The sequence below is a fragment of the Pristis pectinata genome, chromosome 3 (assembly GCF_009764475.1).
Source record: "Pristis pectinata isolate sPriPec2 chromosome 3, sPriPec2.1.pri, whole genome shotgun sequence".
Lineage (NCBI taxonomy): Eukaryota > Metazoa > Chordata > Chondrichthyes > Rhinopristiformes > Pristidae > Pristis > Pristis pectinata.
This window is the reverse complement of record NC_067407.1, coordinates 36,427,826-36,451,216: the sequence shown is the minus strand read 5'-3', so window position 1 is coordinate 36,451,216 and position 23,391 is coordinate 36,427,826. Positions and strand designations below refer to the sequence as shown.

The following is a 23,391-nucleotide window of genomic DNA, read 5'->3' as shown; positions in this document are numbered from 1 at the left end:
AGCATGGATTGAAAACTCGCTGTCACATAGAGAGCTGTAATAAATGGATTCTTTTCAGGCTGGAGGGATGTAACTAGTGGAGAAGCCCAGGGATCGGTTCTTACCTTCAATTATTTACATTATGTTACTATTTACATTACTGATAAGAAGGAGGGAACAAAATGTAAGGTTTCCAAGTTTACTGCTAATATGAAAATAATTCTTGAATGACTTTTGCAAATAACAATTAATAAAAAATAAATATTATTCTTCCACAATTTCATCTGCCTTATCCGCAACTCAGCTGCAAATTTTTAAGTTCATCCTGATGTTTAGGTAGGGGCTTACAAGTGCTACTTGTTATTCCCTTGTTTGTGCATAAAACGGCATCAGAATCACGACGATTCTGAATCAATTGGAATGTGGAACTGAATAAGGCAAACGTTAACAAAAACTGAAATGTTGAAGGCATTTCACCGATTGAATATTATGATATATTAACTATAGAATAATACTAGCATGTAGGCCACAAGAGGATATCCTTAAAATAAACATATATGCTGCATTAACAATTTTATGTGTTAAGCTTGAAGTTTATCAGGAATTGTTTCTTACTGGCAAGACAAAGGCATTTATCTCTGGATCTTCCACAACATTAATAACCCACGTGGTCTCAGAAACTCCTGGCACATCTTTGTTTTTCTCAACTAACTGGTTGAAAACAGACTGAATGGTCTTATAGACTGGATCATCAGCAGGCAGGAATTTATCCTTGTAGTTCTCCAGCACCTATGGAAAAGGGGGCACCAGTCAAAAATAACATTCCAGTATCCATCATTCATGATAAAGTGTATTTAACAATTCACTTAGAAGAAAAGTTAGAGAGATAATCAAGAGTTGCTGAGTGTTGTTTTCCATCCTCAGGCCATGAGCTGTAACAATGCCACTATAAGCCAGACACTGGAAGGTGTGAAACAGGCAAGAAGTGACTCTCCCTTCACAAACTTTCCCCAACAGCACAGCTATATTCAGAAGTTAATCCCAAAACTCCACTCTTTCGCTCCCCCTATTGGAACCCAAATTAGTGGATACCCTTGTTGTCTATAATCTAGACAATGTCATCCAGACAGTGGCCACTCTTTGAATCACTGAACGGTTGTCCACAGTGTTTTCATCCTTCACCAAAACAAACATCCTCTCTGCTTTCAAAAACCTCATTAACTGTATGCTCACCTTTCCTTCAACTAAATGCTTATCTTTCCTTCTTCAATCTCCTTCTACTCACAGAATTGCAAAAGTGAGACACCTTGAAGTAAAAAGAAGCAGACTGTGATAGTAAGTCAGTGTGCAATAATAGGTTTCCTTTACATATGCTCAGTCTAACTGTACTTAGTGGCATCACTAATCCATGCAACAAAAAGAGGCTATGATGCTGGCGGAACTCAGCAGGCCAGACAGCATCCGTGGAGAAAAGCAGGCGGTCAACGTTTCAGGTCAAGACCCTTCTTCAGAACTGAAGATAGGAAAAGGGGAGGCCCAATATATAGGAGGGAAAAGCAGAGCAGTGACAGGTGGACAAAAGAGGGGAGGCGGGGTGGGCCCAGGGTGGTGATAGGTAGATGCAGGTAAGAGATAGTGATAGGCAGGTGTGGGGGAGGAGGGGAGAGTAGATCCACTGGGGGATGGGTCAAAGGTAATGAGAAAAAGGGAAAAAAAGGGGGGTAAAAAAAGAGAGCTAGGCTAGGAAAGGGAAGAAGAGAAGCATGGTGGGGGGGGTTGTGGGGAAGGGGGGTGGGGATTGGGGATTACGTAAAGTGGGAGAATTCAATGTTCATGCCGTTAGGCAGCAAGGTTCCAAGATGGAAAATGAGGTGCTGATCTTCCAGTTTGCACTTGGAATTCTCCTGGCAGTGGAGGAGGCCAAGGACTGACATATCAGTGATAGTGTGGGAGAGGGAGTTGAAGTGACTGGCAACGGGAAGATGCAGATCACGGTTACGGACACCGACTTGGAGCACCGAATGTGTGGCCTCCTCTACATTGGTGAGACCAAACGCAGGCTAGGTGACCGTTTCGCAGAACACCAGCGCTCTGTCCGTAACCGCTATCTACTTCTCCCTGTTGCCAGTCATTTCAACTCCCCCTCCCACAATATCACTGATATTCTGTCTTGGAACCTTGCAACCTAATGGCATGAACATTGAATTCTCCCACTTTAAGTAATCTCCACCTCCATTCCTCACAACCCCCAACCATGCTTCTTCTCTTCTTCCCTTTCCTAGCCTCTCTCTCTTTTTCTACCCTCCCTTTATTTTCCCCTTTCTCTCATTACCTTTGAACCATTCCCCAGTGGATCTGCTCTCCCCTCTTCCCCCGCACCTGTCTATCACTATCTCTTACCTGCATCTACCTAACAGCACCTTGCGCCCACCCTGCCTCCCCTCTTTTGTCCACCTATCACTGCTCTGCTTTCCCCTCCTATATATTGGGCTTCCCCTTTTCCTATCTTCAGTCCTGAAGAAGGGTCCTGTCCCGAAACGTTGACTGCCTGCTTTTCTCCACGGATGCTGCCTGGCCTGCTGAGTTCCTCCAGCATCATCCTGTTTTTCATCTAGATTCCAGCATCTGCAGTCCTTTGTTTCTCTAACAAAAAGTGGCAATTGTAATACTGCCTGCTGCAGATGGCACTGGGTTCAATCTATACACTGTTACACAAGTATTATGCAGAGCAAAATGTTTCAGGATCAATGTACATTTTCTCAATTTCTCAAAAATGAATCAATTACAACAGGTAGGTATAACCTGTGAAGGTAGTTTACAAAAAGAATCATTTGCAAAGGACTCTCTCATCACTTAGTTTGATCATTACTAGTTAATTCCTCCCATATTAAAATTAGTCATTTACTGTTTTGTATCTCAGCTATCTTTCCTACTTCAATTGCGTCAGAGCATTTATTAACTGCAACAGGTTGAAAGGTGTTGGTGTGCAGAGGGTACTGAATGTCCTTGTAGACAAATGATTGAAAGTTAATGTGCAGAATCAGCAAGCAATTAGAAGGCAAGTGGGACATTGGTTTTTACTGCAAGAGGACTTCAATGCAAAAATAAAGATGTCTTACTGCAATTATATACAACCCTGGTGAGAGCACATCTGCAGTATTTTGTACAGGCCTAGTCTCTCTACCCAGGGAGGAATACACATGGGAGGAGTAATGCAATGTAAGTGATGGCAGATCTGTCATACGAGGAGAGATTAAGCAAACTTGGCCTGTGGTCTCTTGTGTTCAGAACAACAGGAGGTGATCTCACTGAAACATGCAAAGTTCATATGAGGTTTAACAGGTTAAATGCAGGGATGATGTTTTCCCAGGCTGGGGTGTCTGAAACCAGGGATTACAGCCTCAAAATAAGAGGTCAGCCATTCAGGACAGACACGAGGAGAAATTTCTTCACTAAGAGGATAGTAAAACCTTAGGAATTCTTTACCCAGGAGGGCTGTGGAGGCTCAGTCGCCAAGTACATTCAAGACATAGATTGAAAGATTTTTGGATATTAAGGAAACCAAGGAATATGGGGTTAGAACATAGAACAATTACAGCACAATTCAGGCCCTTCGGCCCACAAAGCTGTGCCAAACATGTCCCTACCCTAGAAATTACTAGGCTTACCCATAGCCTTCTATTTTACTCAGCTCCATATACCTATCTAACAGTCTCTTGAAAGACCCTATATCAGCCTCCACCACAGTTTCCAGCAGCCCATTCCACGCACTCACCACTCTCTGAGTAAAAAAACTTACCCCTGACATCTCCTCTATATCTACTCCCCAGCACCTTAAACCTATGTCCTCTTGTGGCCACCAATTCAGCCCTGGGGAAAAGCCTCTATCTACCCTATCAATAACTCTCATCATCTTATACACCTCTATCAGGTCCCCCCTCATCCTCCGTCTCTCCAAGGAGAAAAGGCTGAGTTCCCTCAACCTGCTTTCATAAGGCATGCTCCGCATTCCAGGCAGCATCCTTGTAAATCTCCTCTGCACCCTCTCTATGGCTTCCACATACTGGTTACTACAGGGAAATGTGGTAAGAATCAGACATGATCATATTGAATAGTAGACCAGGCAGGAGGGGACCGGGGTAGTTAAATGTTTCTATACCTAGGGTACTTACACTTTTGGTGCAGTGAAGAAAATTTTCTAAACTTTGGATGGTTTGAAGAAATTCCACAGTTACTAAATAGTTTTGTTGTTATCACACCATTTTTGGTAAATTTCCTTCTACTTTCTACATAATGAAACTTGAAAGAAAATTGTGTGAAATTTTACTTGTGCTTTGTACTGAGTTAAATGCATTCATGTTGCACTCATAACTTGACAGTCAGACAAGCTATTATTTTTGACTTTGGGGTCATCACTCCATTATGCAGCAAGTTATTTCTGGTACGTAATACATAATCGTAAGTACTTTGTTGCTAAGTGCAGTGGTTTCACCCTTAGTGCAAAGGAAAGGCATTTTTTATTTAAGCAATGGCCTACAGCAAAAAAATATTTGAGGAATTTGTGGCTTCTCATTCAGTGAATGGAAGATCCATTTAAAAATGCACTTAAAATGTATACACGTTTCTCCAATGCAAAGAATAATCATAGCTATTTAATCATTCTGAAAAATTGCAGGCACTTTTTGCTGACATAAACTTTCAAATGATAAAACCTACAGATTATGAAAATGGCTGCTGCACCCTTAATCTGAACTGGACTCTAAGGACATTCTCCAGTATAAAAACACTGAAGAATCTTTTTTCAGGCATTAAACTCTATTCTTGTTGTCTGTATTTTAACTGGCTTGTTGGAACCCGCACTCAGTAACTGCCTTTAGTTACTTTACCCTATGCTGTATTTTGTACAATAATTAACTTAATTTGTTCCTAAAAAAATAAACAAGAAATAAATTGTATGAGAACAACCTAGAATTGTACCCTGTGAAAGATAAAGCTGTTGATCAAGACCTATTTGTTTCAGGCATCAATGCATCATTCAATAAGTTTAATTTTCCCTCAATCTTTATGTCACATTCCAGATAGATTGCAACCAAAAGTCAATGCAAGGAAGTTCCACTCTGACCAGAATTGAAAAGTCCATTACACACTGCACAAAGTAGGATACAAGTGGAGTATAAAACAGGTGTATGGCCCTAGTGTAAATGTCTGTGATGCCAAACACCTGTTTCAGGACCTTCCTAGTGTTACAGACTCAGTGAATGTCCCTTTAAGATAGAGTGTGTGTGTGTGTGTGTGTGTGTGTGTGTGTGTGTGTGTGTGTGTGTGTGTGTGTGTGTGCGCGTGTGTGTGTGTGTGTGTGTGTGTGTGTGCGCGTGTGTGTGTGTGTGTGTGGGGGGCGTGCTTACGTCAATAGAAGATAAAGGACGTAATGACGTTGTTGAAGAGGTCAGAAGAAGAGGGAGAGAGAGAGAGAGAGAGAGAGAGAGGGAGAAGGGAGAGGGACACCAGCCTGCTATCGATGGATGGGAAACAATAACTGTGTCTGCCACAGAAATCCATGTATGGAAATTGGAAGTAATCCAGTGGATTTCACCTTGTTGCTGACCTGTAGAAGGAAACAGGTATATTTGTGTGGATGACCACGATTCGGATGCTTTTCGGGGTGAGGAAGTCATTACCGAGTAAACACTGAAGTGTCGTTTGGGTTCCATCGTGGAACATTTGGATTTCGTAATTACTCTCTCTATGTTCTCTACATTTACGTCTTATCTTCAGACAACAGTAGTTGTTGAAGAAGCCTTTGCTCATGTTTCACCTTATGGCTTGCGGAACTGAACTTTAAGAACCATTCCTGGACTTGGAGTTTGGGACTTTGCCACACACACACACGAAGAGTTTAGTTTTAGGGGTTAATGTTCAAGGTTTTAATATTTTTGAATTTCTAACATACTAACATTTTTACTTCTATTTTTCGTATTATCATAAGTAGTGATTAATAAAATAGTTTTTAACACCGAATCATGACTCGGTGTGTTTCTTTTGTTGCTGGTTCGTGACACTAGGAAAGTTGTACAGGGCTGAGTGTGCTAGCTGCTGGTCAAACTATCTCTGGAAATACAGCAAACACTGCCTCCACATCCAAATTATTCCAATAAAGCCCAAGGCTCCTGGCCTTGGAGCTGAGGGGCATCCGTGAAAAATGGTTCTTCTCTAAAATCGAGCAAATTTTTTTTGTCCCACTGTAACAATTTACCCTATTTCAGTCAATGTCACCCTTGAACATTCTCCTCGATCCTTTTAAGCTTGAAACACATTCATCGTTCTCCCTGCTTTCCCACTCTAATTCATTCTCTCACACTACCTCAAGATGCCAAAGTTCCTCAGTTCTCTAGGTCTTCTCTTTTCCCTACATGCTTTAAAAGCCAAGTCTGACATCACCTAAACACTACTTTAAAATTTATCCCATTTCACCTTTTCCGACCTGGGTGGTGTCCTTGACTCTAAGCCTAGTACTTATGGCTACCAGAGAATTATTTCATTACATTTGGTACATCTTTCGCTCTTAAACTTTAGCAAAAAGAAGATACAAGTATAAATTGAGAGGAGCTTCTCCATGGTGAGCATCTAGTTCTTCAGTAAAATGACTGAGATGAGAAAATTAAACCACTTGCTGATGAATAACAAAGGAAATTCAGACCAAAATTAAAACAATAAACCTCTCTTTAAGTTTCAACAAGGACTTCAAAGGCATTTTCAAAACAGTCCAAAAACAAAAATAAGGAAGCTGACAATGCATTTTTATAATGTTAACTTATTCTATATAAAATAGAAAAATGTTATAGCGATTCATCTTTGTGAAAATGTTGAGAGGAATGTAAATTAAGATGCAATTGATCCAGCTGCAGAAACAGTGCATAAATCAGTTTTCATTTATCAAAAACCCAAATGCCCTAGAGGTTAAAGCTCTCCTCAATCTATAAGTCAATCTCTTTGCTTAATTATATTTTGTTCTCATTAATTTACATTATGACAGAGGTGGGTTTGATTTGTGTGTACATAAATGCACAAAGTACTTTGAATAAAGTTGACAAACACTGGTGGAAGTTGTATTGTACGGAATGATGTTCTAGACTAATCTGTAGATATGGCTCAGCCTAGAGGAGGAAAAAAAGCTAAATATTCTATGGTTAAGGAAAAACCAGAAGCAATAGAATCGGAAAAAGGCATAATTGAGGATAGGAAGAGAGTTGAAACCATTTCAAGTTTTTGAACATAAAGAAAGGACAATATTTGAAAAAAGTATAAAACTGATTAAGACCCAGACACGGTACATCTATGAGAAACATGAAGCAGCAGTAGGGATACTAAATGAGTGATAAGTAATGTGTTCACATAGGACCAGGATAAAAGGAATGAGGAAGTACTGAAATAGTAGATGGACCAATTATGCACAGAATACTAAAAGTATACACAGTATACTAAATATTTGGAAGAGCTCTAAGAGGGCTGGTGAAGCAGGCATTGTGGAACAGTGAGGGAAATCAGAGATGAACATTGTCCATTTCAGCACAATGTTCTCCATTGATCCATTGCAAGCTCTTGCAGCTGTGGCATTTAGCCTTGCAGATGCAATCTCTGCAGCCAGCTCTTAAATGGGCATAACATTCCATTACTGTGGAATGCTGCTCTGGATAAGGGATGGGAATGGGAGAGTGCTTCCAGGGTCAGAAGGACCTGGAGACAAACAGAACCCACACAAGGCATATTCTTTATGCACAAGGGACACAAGAATCCCTCCAGGGCTACAGGCAGGCATTGTTCGCGGCGGCTATTGGTCCCCAAGGATGAGTTCAATCTCGAAAAGACCATAACTTGGGGAAATCTGCAATGAAGGCAAAGGTCCGTGCTCAATCTGCCTGCTTCTGTGACCTCAAGGGAAAGTGGATGAAGTCTCCTCTCCTCGAGTATGAAGTTGGGGTGATCTACCTAATGTGGCAGTGTGCTGCTACCAAGATGTGGCAGAAATCAGCACCAACAGCCAGGAATGATCTCGAGGCAAGGAAGCTGAAAATGCCTGTTACCTTGATCTCCATGGTCAGAGCTGTCAAGATACATGTATAAAGTTATATTTGAGGCCACAGGTGGTTACAGAATTCAGTGGGAACAAAGAATGCAGTTTTAGTGTTGGCACTTTAAAAAAACTCATTCAGGTAAAAGCTGGTTAGCAAAACGTGGTTGTTCTGTGAGGTTGAAAATCACACAGGTCACCAACTATGCACATTATTACACCGCTGTGGAAGGTACCTGTGTTTTTTTTATGCTACAGAAAATCCTGCTGAGAAATGAGGAAACAAATTTCCTGACAGGCACAGAAATGAGCTCAATTTTGCTCCTCTGTGGGTTAAGCCAATTTTCAGCAACTCAGTATTATTTTCTGAAGCTGTGCAAAGGAATTTCTAGCTTGGATTATCCTTATATTGCAGAAAGTAATCTTCTCAAGACCATAATACAGCATAAAGTTAATGCTCACTTTTAAAATAAAACTGCAGGTTTATTAAGGAGATCCACTGTGGACTCGTAAAGCAAGTCATGTACTACAAAGTTCTTTGACGTAAGAATAGAATAAAAGGAATATTCAAAGTCATCTGATGATATTAATCAGTATACAGATTCTGGACTTGGCACTAGATAGCAGACATCAGTATTGACCACCTATGGTCAAAGTTAAGACCTTTGCTATTACCAACACATGGGGGATCTGAACTCAGAAGCCAATGATCAAAAGGGACAAGAGAGATAAGGAAGCAGAATATCCATGTTTCAGAAAATACCAAAATAGGGAGCAGTGTATAGGTAACTTCCAGGAGGAAAGAGTCAATTTTGCCAATTGATCAGAAAGATGTCAGATGGAATTTAATACAGAGAAATATATACAGACATGGATTGCCAGCATTTTACTGTGAACTGCTGGTACCTCTCAGTGTAAATGCTGGTATGTTTTGGGGCTCTTATGCAAACATGGTAGTCCCAAACCTGAACTCCATTGGCCATTTCTTGGCAGTGCTCCTCATGGGGTTCAGCAGCTGAGCTGGACTTCACCAAGGTTCGTAGTCTGCCTGGGGCAGGCCTGGTACAGGAACTGCAATCCAGGGAAGAAGGTTGCTACCTTTTCATTAATCAAGCCACAAATTATTTATATTTTTAACTAAAAATGCTTTAGTCATTCCCAATTTTTTTTAAAAAATGAAATGTTTAATAATTTCAATTTCATTTTGTTTTCCTGGTGTCTGTTATATGCTTTTGAAATTTCAGGATCAATTAAAAACCCTTAGAGCTTTAATGGTTGGTAAAAGATGGGGAAGAACTTTGCAACCAATCGCAAACTTCATCGTGAGTTTCACTGAATGAGCTTGTTCAGCTCTGCTCACATCAATCCATCACATTGCTCAAGGCCCTGCTGCTACTCAGTTCTGCACCACTTGGAGTTGTCCAAGGTTAGGTCATGGGAGTAGTGTGTGCGGGCGGAGAGTTTAGACAGCAGGCCCCTTGCAGTAGAATTCAGCCCACTGTAGAATGCCTGGTGAGAACCAATAATGGCAGGAAATTTAGGCTCAAATGTGCCTCTAGAAAATAGGTGCATAAGTATGTTTTACACTTAAAGTATACATAACCATTAAGCAGGAACTGATGATATAATTGTTAAACAATAGTATTGTATCACGTTTTGAGTGTCGTATCACCAAAAGAAGTAAAACCAGTATACAGGAGACCACAATTAAGATGATCTCAGGCATCAAAAGATGTTAATTATTAAAAGAGGCACGAATATTTGTTCTTTTTTCCCATTACCATACAGGCTAAAAAGAGGTCCAACAGATGAGCTCAAAATCCAGCAGCATTTACATAAAATGGCCCCAAGAAACAATGGGGGATAACTGTGTTGGAGGATAATAAAGCAGGAGAAATTATAGCGGGGCCACAGGAGAGGAGGTGGGGGCTGCCCAATTTCTGACCAGCCAGGAGCATGAAATAGAACATATTTCAGCACAGTACAGGCCCTTCAGCCCATGATGTTGTGCCAACATTTTATCCTGCTCTAAGATCTATCTAACCCTTCCCTTCCACATAGTCCTCCATTTTTTGATCATTCATGTGTCTATCTGTCTCTTAAATGTCCCTAATGTATCTGCCTCCACCACCTCTGCCAGCAGTGCGTTCCACACACCCACCACTCTGTGTAAAAAAACTTACCCTTGATATTCCCCCATACCTTCCTCCAATCACCTTAAAATTATGCCCCCTCGTGTTAGCCATTTTCGGCCTGGGAAAAATTCCCTGACTGTCCACTCGATCTATGCCTCTTATCATCTTGTACACCTCCATCAAGTCACTTCTTATACTCCTTCTCACTCACCCTATCCTCATAAGACATGATCTCCAATCCAGGCAACATCCTGGTAAATCTCATCTGCACCCTCTCTAAAGCTTCCACATCCTTCCTATAATGAGGTGATCAGAACTGAACACAATACTCCAAGTATGGTCTGACCAGAGTTTTAAAGAGCTGCAACATTGTCTTGCAGCTCTTTAACTCAATACCCCAACTAATGAAGGCCAACACAACATATAGCTTCTGAATAACCCTATCAGCCTGCACGGCAACCTTGAAGGATCTATGAATGTGGACCCCAAGATCCTTATGTTCCGCCACACTGCTAAGAGTCCTGCCATTAACATTGTATTCTGCCTTCAAATTTGATCTTCCAAAGTGTATCACTTCACACTTTTCTGGGTTGATCTCCATCTGCCACTTCTCAGCCCAGCTCTGCACCCTATCAAAGTCCCGTTGTAATCTACAGCAACCTTCTACACTTTCCACAACGCCACCAACCTTCGTGTCATCTGCAAACTTACTAACCCACCCTTCCACATCCTCATCCAAGTCATTTATAAAAAATCACGAAGGTCAGGGGTCCCAGAACAGATCCCTGCAGAACACCACTGGTCACTGACCTCCAGGCAGAATACTTCCATCTACAACCACCCTCTGTCTTCCATGGGTGAGCCAATTCTGAAATCCACACAGCCAAGTTTCCCTGGTCCCATGCCTCCTGACTTTCTGAATGAGCCTTCCATGAGGAATCTTATCAACCGCCTTACTAAAATCCATGTACACCACAACCACTGCTCTAACTTTGTCACATCCTCAAAGAATTCAATCAGGCTCATGAAGCACGACCTGCCCCTCACAAAGCCATGCTGACTGTCCCTAATCAGCCTATGCTTCTCCAAATGCCCATAAATCCTGTCTCTAAGAATCTTCTCCAGTAATTTGCCCACCACTGAAGACTCACTGGTCTGTAATTCCCAGGGTTACCCCTATTCCCTTTCTTGGACAAAGGAACAACATTTGCCACCTGCCAATCATCTGGCATACTCCTGTGGCCATTGAGGATGCAAAGATCATCGCCAAAGGCGCAGCAATCCCTTCCCTCGCTTCGCGTAATAACCTTGGATACATCCCATCCGGCCCCGGTGACTTATCTATCCTAATGTTTTTCAGAAGTTCCAGCACATCTTTCTTCACATCAACATATCCTAGCATATCAGCCTGTTGTACGTCATCCTCACAAACATCAAGGTCCCTCTCACTGGTGAATACTGAAGCAAAGTATTCATTAAGGACCTCCCCTACCTCTTCTGACTCCAGGCACATGTTTCCTCTTTTATCCCTGATTGGTCCTACCCTCACTCTAGTCATCCTCCTATTCATTACATATGTGTGGAATGCCTTGGGGTTTTCCTTAATCCTACTTGCCAAGGCCTTCTCATGCCCCCTTCTATCTCTCCTAAATCCATTCTTAAGCTGCCTCCTGGCTACCTTGTAACTCTCCAGAGCCCTGTCTCATCCATGCTTTCTAAACCTTAGGTTAGCTTTGTTCTTCCTCTTGACGAGACATTCTACATCTCCTGTCAACCACGGTTCCTTCACTCTACCATCCTTATCCTGCCTCAATGGGACAAACTTATCCAGAGCTCCATGCAAGTATTCCTTAAACAACCTCCACATTTCCGCTGTGCACTTCCCCAAGAACATCTGTTCCTAATTTATGCTCCCAAATTTCTGTCTAATAGCATCGTAATTCTCCTTCCCCCAATTAAATACTTTCCCATATCGTCTGCTCCTATCCCTCTCCAAGGCTATGGTAAAGGTCAAGGAGTTATGGTCACTATCTTCAAAATGCTCTCCCACCGAGAGGTCCGAAACCTGATCAGGCTCATTGCCTAGTACCAGGTCCAGTATGGCCTCTCCTCAGTCAGTCTGTCCACGTACTGTGTCAGGAATCCTTTCTGGACACACTAAACAAACTCTGCCCCATCTATCCCCTTTATATTAAGGAGATGCCAATCAATATTAGGGAAGTTGAAATGACAACAACCCTGTTATTTTTGCACCTTTCCAAAATCTGCCTCCCAATCTGCTCCTCAGTGTCTCTGCTTCTTTTTTTTTGGGGGGGGGGGGGGGGGGGGGGGGAATATCTATAGAATACTCCTAATAGAGTGATCGCTCCCTTCCTGTTTCTGACTTCCACCCACACTGACCCAGCAGACATTCTCGCCAGGGCGTCCTCCCTCTCTGCAGCTGTGATACTGTTCCTGATCATCACTCCCCCACCTCTTTTACCTCCGTCCCTTTCCCTTTTGAAACATCTAAGCCTCAGAATATCCAGCAGCCATTCCTGCCCTTGTGACAGCCAAGTCTCTGTATTGGTCACCACGTTACAGTTCCACGTACTTACCCACACTAAGTTCATCAACCTTGTTCCTGATACTTCTCACATTAAAGTAGGCACAATTCAGTCCATCCAACTGACTGCAATTTTGCCCTTTCAACTGCCTATCCTTCCTCACAGCCCTTCTACACTCTGCATCTACTTGTACACTAAATGCACCAACCTCTGACCTATCACTCTGGTTCCCATCCCCCTACCAAACTAGTTTAAACCCTCCCCAACAGTTCTAGCAAACCTGCCCGCAAGAATATTGGTCCCCCTCCAGTTCAGGTGGAACCTGTCCCTTTTCTACAGGTCGAGAAATGAACCAGAAACAATTAAAAATGCAAAAAAAAACAATTAAAGTGGGAGGTAGAAATTTGGAAACAACTTGTACATAAATGAAAGGAAACCGACAACAGAATGAAGGGGAGGTCAGAGACACCTACACCACATGCCATTAGTGGCAGGAGACCGGAGTTTCTAGTCAGTATCAGATGCACACTCAGAATCCAGAAAGAGCTACATCTACTGGCATCACAGAGAATGGTACAAATGAGTGCCACAGCTGCCGGCAGACACATAGAATGTTTCAATGGAAGCTGTATTCTTGGATCAAAAAAACTGACATTAAAATCGAACGAAATGCCAAAATGTATTTCTTGGTCTGACAATAAGTTCCATAATGGGTCACCGAGAAGGAACTCTACATCGTCAGTCACAGGGGCGTGCTTACCGACTGGTACTCAAATTCAGCCAGCTTCAGGAATTGTCGTTTGCTGAACACCAGTAGGCGACTGCGTCCTGTGATTGGACTCTTGTCCAAGTGGGTCCAGAAATACATTCCGATCACACCTAAAAGGCCACATAGACCGAACAAAATTCTCCACTTGTTCTTTTTCACCTTCTCCTTGAGCAGCTCCTGTTTATAAGGTGGAAGAGCCTGCCACCATTTCCGTATACTCCTGAAGGAAAACAAACCAATCACGTTATGACTCAAAGAAATGTAATGGGGATCTCGCAGCTGCAAATGTTGTGGATTAGAGAGTGTTCATTGCACTGAGTTTTGAAATTCTTTGCCTGGACTTCCATGATCATTCCCATTTACACTCCTGCTGACAAACTTCCACGTGCTTTAGTCTCTAGTTGGCAGTTTTATTTTTGGACTCAAAATTTCTAGCATAAAGACTTATCACAGCACTATTAGAGCCTAAAATTTAATAAAAATTAAGCAGCTGGCAGTTTACATCTAACTGCACTTTGAAGTACCCAGCTGAAGCGAACAGGGTAGCAATTACATAATACTTCAGTAATCAAAAAATAAAAACTAAGGTTAATTTTATAGAAAAATAAATAGTGATGAAAACTAAAGCAAACCAAGAGTCATTAATGCAAATATATACCAAGCAACGAAGCAAAATACCTCAAGGAAATGAAAACAAAAGTATTCCTCTCTCTTGCTTAAAATCACAAAATTCCATCTGAATTACTGACATGAAATTTCTCAAATTATGCAACAAAACAGATCCTTTCCAGTATTCAGCTTTCTCTCATGTCTCCTTCAGGAGATTCCCATCATCTCAGGGAAGCTTATGCCAACGGTCAACCGCTCAACACTCTAGGAATGTCTCCGGAAAATACAGGAGTGAAATAAAAAAGTAAATTAGGGAGGCAAAGGAAGCTGCATGTAAATAATTCTCATGAAAGATCATCAACCTGTAACCTTAACTCTGTTTCTCTCTCTCTCAACAGATGCTGCCAAACCTGCTAGATATTTCCAGCATTATCTTTTATTTCAGATGTCAGCAACTGTTGTGTCTCATAGCCTCGCATGGTTTTGTTTCCCATTGTCTATTGTCGAGTTTATTGTCATATGCTCAAGTACATGTATGCACAGGTGCAATGAAAACTTAATTGCTGCAGCATCACAGGCACATAGCATCACATACACAACATGCACAAGAAAATGAACATAAATTAAACATGAATTATATAAAAATTATACAAGAAAGAACACAATTAGAACAAAAAAAACCCCAAAAAAAGTCCATTGTAGAGCAAGGTGGTCAAGTTATATACTGAGGTAGTTAGTGATTAGGGTTATGCAGGTTGCTTCAAGAACCTAATGGTTGAAGGGAAGTAGCTGTTTTGAACCTGGTGGCGTGGGACTTCAGGCTTCTGTATCTCCTGCCCGATGGTAGCTGCGAGACGGTGGGGATCTTTGATAATAGATGTTACCTTCTTGAGGCAACACCTCATGCAGATACTACTGATGGTGGGGAGGGATGTGCCAGTGATGTATTGGGCCGAGTCCACTACTCTCTGCAGCTTCTACTCAACTCTGTCCATATTCATCACCTTCACACAGATATCTTGTGACTATCAATTTGCATCACCTTCTCTCAGCCAGCATCACCACCTTTTCAGCTTCTATTGGCCTCCATCCTATCATGGACATTCTGTTTGTTCTCTCCACTCTTCTCTGCAACTAAAAACAGCCAATTTCTAATTTTACCTAGTTCTGATAAAAGATCATGATCTGAAATGTTAACTATGTTTCCTGTGACAAAGATGCTTCCTGACCTTGCAAATATTTTCAGCATTTTCAGTTTTAATTGCATAAAAAAACTTGCAAACAGAATCATGGAAAACTCCAAGATGTTTTCTGAATATATAACAGAAATGAAGATTACAAAAGAAAAAAGGCCTACTGCAGACTAAATTTATAAGGCATGGAAAGGTGCAAAATATGTTAAATTCTAAATAAACACCTTGCATCTGTCTTCACAGAAAAGGTGGATGTTACAGTTACCAAGGAGGAATTTTACATCCTTACATGTAGATTAATTGCGGGCCAGGATGAGGTGGCACAGAGGCACAGCTAGTAGAACCGCAACCTCACAGTGCCAGACGCCAAGGTTCAATCCTGACCTTCGGTGCTGTCTGCATGGAGTTTGCACGTTCACCCAGTGACTGCGTGATTTTTGTCTGGGTGCATGTTGGTAGGTTCATTAGCCACTGTAAATTGCCCTAATGTATAGATGAGTGGTAGAATGTGAGAGGGAGAGAGGGTGGGGCGGGGGGGTGGAGGGTGAATAAAATGGAATGTAGGATTGGTGTAAATGGGTTGATGGTTGGTGGGCTGAAGGACTTGTTTGCCTGATGTACAACCCTACAACTCGATGAAAATGACTCCCAGAAGCAAGGGAGAAAAAATAGCACAAGGTCTGCCGCTCATTCTCCATTTCACTTTGTTAGAAAAATGAAAAAATCTCCTACATTAATATTGTCCCCCCTTCTTCCCTTTTTCTGTTCCACTTATGTTGTCTCTGATTATTCCAGGATACGAGCCAGTACCTAATGGCTGCTACATTGAAGGAAATAGATACTTTGTCACAATTTTCTAAAACTTTGTAGATATTTGGATTTAAAAATTACAAATATCACATTATTTGTTAATAAGGAGCAAAACCAAGTAACCCCTGGCCTTAACATCATTCATGCAAAGGTTCTTGCAACCTATCAAGCACTTGGACAATCCAAGCTAACTAACGAGTTAGTTAGATGCAGAGGTCATATTGACTAATTTAGTTAGTGTTTTGGTGGGGATAGTAAAGACCAATGGGGTGTTATCTTTAATAACCTCAGAAGTAGGTTCCACAAATGATTGGCAAAAATGAATTGAAGATAACCTTTTATTAATGAGGTTATAATTTGTTGAGCAGAGAAACAAAGAGTAGACCAGATATAACTATTGCATTGTTCCTCAGTGATCTACACAACTCGCAATTTTTCTGCCAATAGTAATGCCCATGCGCATAACTAACAAAAGTTACTGTTCAGGCATGGAAAAAAATGAAGCAGACCAAAATAATGCTTATTGTTTATCTCAAGAGAATTGGAAAGTGATGCTGTAATGCCAGTGTTGTACAGGACAGATATGCTGGTGTTGAAATGGTATAGCATAAATTCAGCAGATTGATACCAGGGCTTAAATTTTGTTTGCATTGCTTTGACTTTTGCCATTGGAAGGGAATCTATATGAGGTGTTTAAAATTATGAGACTTGATTGGGTAAATACAGTGGCATTATTTTCTCTCTTGGGGTAATCCAGAACCAGGGGCATAACCTTACAACTAGAGATTAACCAGCACCATGGAAGCTATTTTTACCCCGTTCAAAGGGCAGGTGAAATCTGCATCTCTCTCTTCCACAAGGGACTAAGGAAAACTGAAAGAGAGAGAATCATTTGATTTTTGCAGAGGCAGGTAACTGAATTTGAGGCATTGATCAACTTTGACATAACTACTGGAAGAACAGGCTCGGGGCTGAGAGGCTTGCTGTTGTTTGACAACAGCAGATTTGTTTCTGCTGGATGATGATGCACACAAAAATCATTTTATTCAAGCTGCAATGATCAGACATGAAATATTTTGTTTCTAATTTTATCATTCCTAATAAACTAGCAAGAAAATATAAGCAGGACCTCACGTAGCTCAAGGGTTTTTAGAATGTGGAACAGAGAACAGTACAGCACAGGAACAGGCCCTTCAGCCCACGATGTTGTGCTGAACTAAATAAGCTAATGATGCTTAATCTCTTCTGGCTGCACATAGTCCATATTCCTACATTCTCTGCATATTCATCTGCCTATTTAAAAGCCTCTATCATATCTGTCTCCATCACCACCCTTGGCAGTGCATTCCAGGCACCCATCACTCATTGGACCAAAACTTGGCTTGCACATCTCCTTTGAACTTTCCCCTTTTAATGCTTTTACTCTAGTATTAGACATTTCGACCCTGGGAAAAAGATACCAGCTCTCTACGCTATTTATGCCCCTCATAATTTCATAAACTTCTATCAGCCTCCGCATCTCCAGAGATGACGACTCTAGTTTGTCTGATCTCTCCTAATAGCACATGCCCTCTAATCCAGGCAGCATCCTGGTAAACCTCTTCTGAACTCTCTCCATAGCCTCTACATCTTTCCTATAATGGGACAACCAGAATTGAATGGAATACTCCAGATGTGGCCTAACCAGAGTTTCATAAAGCTGCAACATAACTTCCTGACTCCAGAATTCAATGCCTCAACTAATAAAGGCAAGCATGCCATACGCCTTCTTTACCACCTTTTCAATGTGCGGCCACTTTCAGGGAGCGATGGACTTGGACCCCAAGATCCCTCTGTACATCAATCTCATTAAGAGCCCTGCATTAATTGTGTACTTGCCCTTTACATTTGATCTCACAAAGTGCAACACCTCACACTTGCCCAGATTAAACTCCATCTGCCATTTTTCTGACCATATCTGCAACTGACCTATAACCCACTGTAGCCTTTGGCAACCTTCTACACTATCCACAATGCCACCAATTTTTGTATCGTCTGCGAATTTACTAACCCACCCATCCACGTTTTCATCCAAGTCATTTATATATATCACATACAGTAGAGGTCCCAGTACGCAACCCTGACGAACACCTCTAGTCACGGACCAGCTAAAATATGTCCCATCGACTACTACCCTCTGTCTTCTATGAACAAGCCAATTCTGAATCGAAACAGCCAAGTAACTGTGGATTCCATGCATTTTAATTTTCTGGATGAGCCTCCCATGAAGGACCTTGTCAAATGCCCAACTAAAATCCATGAAGACAATATCCACTGCTCTACCCTCATCGATCACCTTTGCCACCTCCTCGAAAAACTCAATCAAGTTAGTAAGACGTGACCTGCCCCACACAAAGCCATGCTGACTGTCCTTAATCAGGCCATACTTTTCCAAATGTTCAAAAATTCTATCCCTAAGAGTCCTCTCCAATAGCTTCCCTACCACTGACGTGAGACTCACCAGCCTAATTTCTAGGGTTATCCCTTATTTCCGTTCTTGAACAAAGGAATAACATTAGCTATCGCCAGTCCTCTGGGACCTTGCCTATGGCTAGAGAGGACAGAAAGATCTTGGTCAAGGCTCCAGCAATCTCATCTCTTGCCTCTCTCAATAACCTGGGGTATATCCCATCAGGCCCTGGGGACATCCATCTTAATGTTCTTAGACTCAACAAAACCTCCTTCTTTATTGCAAAATGCCCTGGCATATTAATATGCACCACACTGATCTCACTATCCCCCATGTCCTTCTTCTTGGTGAATACCAATGCAAAGTACTCATTTACGACCTCACCGACATCCTCTGCCTCCAAGCACATGCTCCCACCTTTATCTTTGAGTGGCCCTACTCTCTCCCTCGTTATCTTCTTGGTCTTGATGTATTTATAGAATGCCTTAGGATTCTCTTTCATCCTAATTGCCAAGGACATTTCATGGCCCCTCCTGGCTCTCCTAATTCCTTTCCTGAGTTCTTTTCTGGCTTCCTTTTATTCCTCAAAGGTCCTGTTAGATTCTATCTTCCTCCTTACATATGTTTCCATTTGCTTCTTGAATAAATTCAGTTATTTGAAAAGTGAAGAAAAAACTGCAGATGCTGGTAATCTGAAATAAAAACAGAAAATGCTGGAAACATCCTGCAAGACAGGCAGCATTTGTGGAAATAGAAACAGACTTAATGTTTCAGGTCGAAGACCCTTAGTTAGAATTGAAATCTGAACCATTAACTGTTTCTCTTTCTACAGATGCTGTTTGACTTTTTGACCAGTTCCACCATTTAGTTCTCACTTACTGCAGTTATTTGTTACAAGTGCAATGTTGCCACTCACTGAAACTTCCATTATGTTATGAATTACCAGTGTAACATTTGAAATATATAATACACATCTAAATAGTAGGTAAACTTTAACTACTAATGTTATTGTCCAATAATTGACTATTTGTGTGTCCAACAGTACCACACACTTAAATTCTTTAAAAATTAAAAATACATAAGATATGTTTATTAGTCACATGTACATCGAAACACACAGTGAAATGCATCTTTTGCATAGAGTATCCTGGGGGCAGCCTGCAAGTGTCGCCATGCTTCCAGCACCAACATAGCATGTCCACAACTTCTTAACCCGTACGTCTTTGGAATGTGGGAGGAAACCGGAACACATGGAGGTACATATGATGCAGTGTAAACCACATAATTTCAGGTGCCGTGTTATAAATGTGGAATTTTAAGAATAATGAAGACCCAACAAGCAGAGCTCCTTTTCCAGAGATCAAATTCATTGACTGCTCTCTCACCAACTCCCTCAATCCTTCCCTTTTCTAAAAACACAACCAACTATCCCTTCATTTACACATGCTGGTAATGCTTCTGAACTTTATTATCCACCAGTTCCAAACTTTCCTCTCAAGTTTCTTCTTACTCTACTCTAACATTTTGTGGTTTGAATTTGCTATCCTGATATTTCAATCCTTCACCACCAAGTCGATTTGAAATCAATTATTCAATTTGAAAACATCAAGGAAATCATGTATTGTCTACAGAAAAGAGACTTTAACATCTTACTTCCTTAAATTTTACTTTATCAGATTTCTAATAGTCACGTTATTTTCCTCTGTACCATCCAAAGCTAGCTTGGCCTCACCTAACAGGTTGCTAAAACTGCAAACAGCACACCAGAAAGGATGTGACCAATGTGACAAAACAATTTCTGCATTTATACATACTCTCCCTGCTACTCCAGTTGCCTCCATAATTGCAGTTAAGTACAGTGTTCCTAGTTTCACCTTCTGAAATTAACTCTATACACTTGCAATACTGATGAAGATAATCCCCAGTAACTTCCACTTGGGAGCCATATTTAGAATCTTAAACTATATCATTGTAAAAATTTAGTTTAATGTTCATCTTTTAACTCTAATTTGGCTTTTCCATAAAACAAAGAAGCATCACATTACAATATTGTCAAGACAAACATCTCCAATTTGTTGATGGTTCCCTTTGAAGTTTGAAAAGCCCATTCCCTACCTTTGAACCTACCATGTAATTCTATGTCAAAAATACCATATTATACTTGTGTTCGGAATGCACTCTATCCCCTCAGACACTTACACATCCATTAATTTACCTGCCAAGAATCATCGCCGTAACTTTCTTGAGGGGCTTCAATAGGATCCACAACAGAGGGATTGGCAAGGCTAGGACCCGAGAAGTTGTGTGGAAGTCTTTATGTAGGTCAGCAGTTCCTTCAGGAATAAAACATTTTCTTGACAAGATATAAGCAGGCTTACATCTGGTGCAGTGAGAAAAGTCTCTGAAGGAGAGTAGGCTTGGATTGATGGCTGGTGGCTTTTTAGATAGAAGTCCTACATTGTGTACAGTATTTCTGAAGACTGAATGATGTCCTGTGCATGAGAGCAACACCACATTAGGTTTAGTCCAGGTCCGCCAGACTTCTGAATCTCTACCTAAACAGCATAATCCATCACTTGTTGTTAATATCTGATGCTTCATCTTATGACTTTTCCATATCTGAACTCTTTCTGGGACTGCTGAGACGTTTTGCTCATAACTGCAGCTTCGCCAGTGGAACAAGTGCCTCCTAGCATCCCGAAGCCAGAATCCAGTCCTCATTTCTGCCAACAATAAAACAAAAACTTTATGAAGAAATACTTGAAAGAAATCAAGATTCCCTGGAGAAAGCTTCAAAGCAAAGGAACTCTCGATTTCCTCTCATTGCATACAAACATGATAAAGTAAGACAATAAATGGGAGCTGACAGCTGCCAAAGGATTTCACAGCTGTAACTGCAAAGGATCTGATATAACCTTCCTGGGGCTCAAAGGCAGTTTGTGGTTAGGTGCTGGAGGCAGATTAGCAAATGTGAACAACCAACATCGCACTTACAATGTGAAGGCAGCTTAATACCGAGGATACTTCTTTTGGAAGTACTAGGGATGTCCCAGCACCATTCTGTAGGTAATGTCTCCCGTTCATCTTCTTATCAATATGTACCAGGAACTTTCAAAAACAATGCTGAATTTTGGAGCCTTACAGGCATAGATTCAATCTTTGTGATCTTTGAAAAGGCATCAACGATCCATAAAAAAAATCTCAAAGAGTAGTCGTATGTTGATTTTAGTTTAAGTCCTCAAATACAAGATCAAGATACAGGACATGCTGTACCTCACCTCCGACAAAAAGAAACCTAGTGGCATCACAGGCCTCTTCAGATCATCTCCAAAACCTTCATCTGAAATTCTATGATGTAAACTATCAGACATCCCAAGGTGATTTTACACCTTTTAGACATTAAAGACACAATGAGCAGCTTTAAACATCTTCTGAATCAGTGAGAGGAATGAAAACAAAGCAACATTCTGATTTTCAGTGATTTCAGTGAGTACAGAGTAGAGGCAGAATCAACCTTTTCATGATGTTCCTTGGAGTCAAACAGCCTAACAGCACTGACTGTCAGTTGGAGACACACGAGACTGCAGATGCTGTAATCTGAAGTAAAAAAACTACTGGAGGAAGTCAGCAGGTCGAGCAGCATTCGTGGAGGCAAAAGGATAGTCGACGTTTTGGGTTGAGACCTGCATCAGGACTGACCGTCAACTGCCCATTTACCACATATTCAGAAAACAGTGCATATTAAACAATTCCTGCATTAATTACTCACAAGAATAGAAGGCAATATAGGACGGCAAACATTGTTTTTTTATAGAAAGCAAATCTATGGATCTTCTTGGACCTGCAGCTTTGAATTTGCACTATAATTATCTCCGTGGATTACCCATAACCTGTTGACCTGTGTACGCAATGATCACCTGCAATTATGCAGTAAGTTTTGGTGAATACATCACCTGTTCACAACTGCAACTTTCACCATCTTCTCACTGAATATTTTAACACCCTCTCACACTCTGGTCATTCCATCTTTGACCTTTGAAAACATTTCTAAACAAGGACTACTCAAGCATCAAGTACCTCATCTTCGTCCCTGATGTCTTTAGTAGTACCTCTGGTCTGAACATTTAACTTTAGAAACATCAGACTATCTCCATACTCCGAACCATCCACTACCATTATTTGAACTGGCAATGTCAGAGACATGGAATGGGTCCAACATTTTATTTTAAAAGAGCTGATGGAGTTTATCTGTTGTTGGGACAGATAAGGGATTCTGGGTCAGCTCCTTGGAAGTACAGTAAAATTCCAATAATCTGGCACACTGGTGGTGCCAAACAGGCAGATTTTTTGCAGTATTAGATATTACTCCTATTAATACACCAAGACTCTTTTAATTCACTATTTTATTTTGATATAATAAATGTACAAGTGAATCAGATGGGTTTAAAGGGAGCAGGGGAATGGGGCCTCAGAGAATTTAAAGGGAGCACGGGCCAGATCTCTGGTCACAGATTGTGGACTCTGACCTGACAATCTACCTTGTTGAGACTTTGCACCTTATTGTCTACCTGCACTGCACTTCCTCTGTAGCTGTGACACTTTACTCTGTACTGTTATTGTTTTGCCTGTACTACATCGATGCACTCCATACTAACTCAACGTAACTGCACTGTGTAATGAATTGATCTGTACGAACGGTATGCAAGACAAGTTTTTCCACTGTACCTCGGTACAAGTGACAATAATAAACCAATACTAATACCAGATGCTGAACCATCAGGGCTTCGGAACAATGGGATAGCAGATTATCAGAGTTTTACTGTTTCTGATATT

General features: G+C 41.1%; 1 protein-coding gene across 1 annotated transcript in view; it reads right to left on the bottom strand.

Moving 5' to 3' along the window:
- The window catches only part of oma1 (OMA1 zinc metallopeptidase), a 50,246-nt gene that overhangs the window by 26,111 nt on the left and 744 nt on the right, over window positions 1-23,391 (bottom strand). Inside the window, exons 2-4 of the mRNA XM_052011857.1 lie at window positions 20,774-21,281; window positions 13,489-13,717; window positions 595-768 (exon numbers count right to left, since the gene is read on the bottom strand). Coding sequence (XP_051867817.1) covers window positions 595-768; window positions 13,489-13,717; window positions 20,774-21,279 — 909 coding nt within the window. The 5' untranslated portion in view covers window positions 21,280-21,281. The remainder of the gene's footprint in view (window positions 1-594; window positions 769-13,488; window positions 13,718-20,773; window positions 21,282-23,391) is intronic.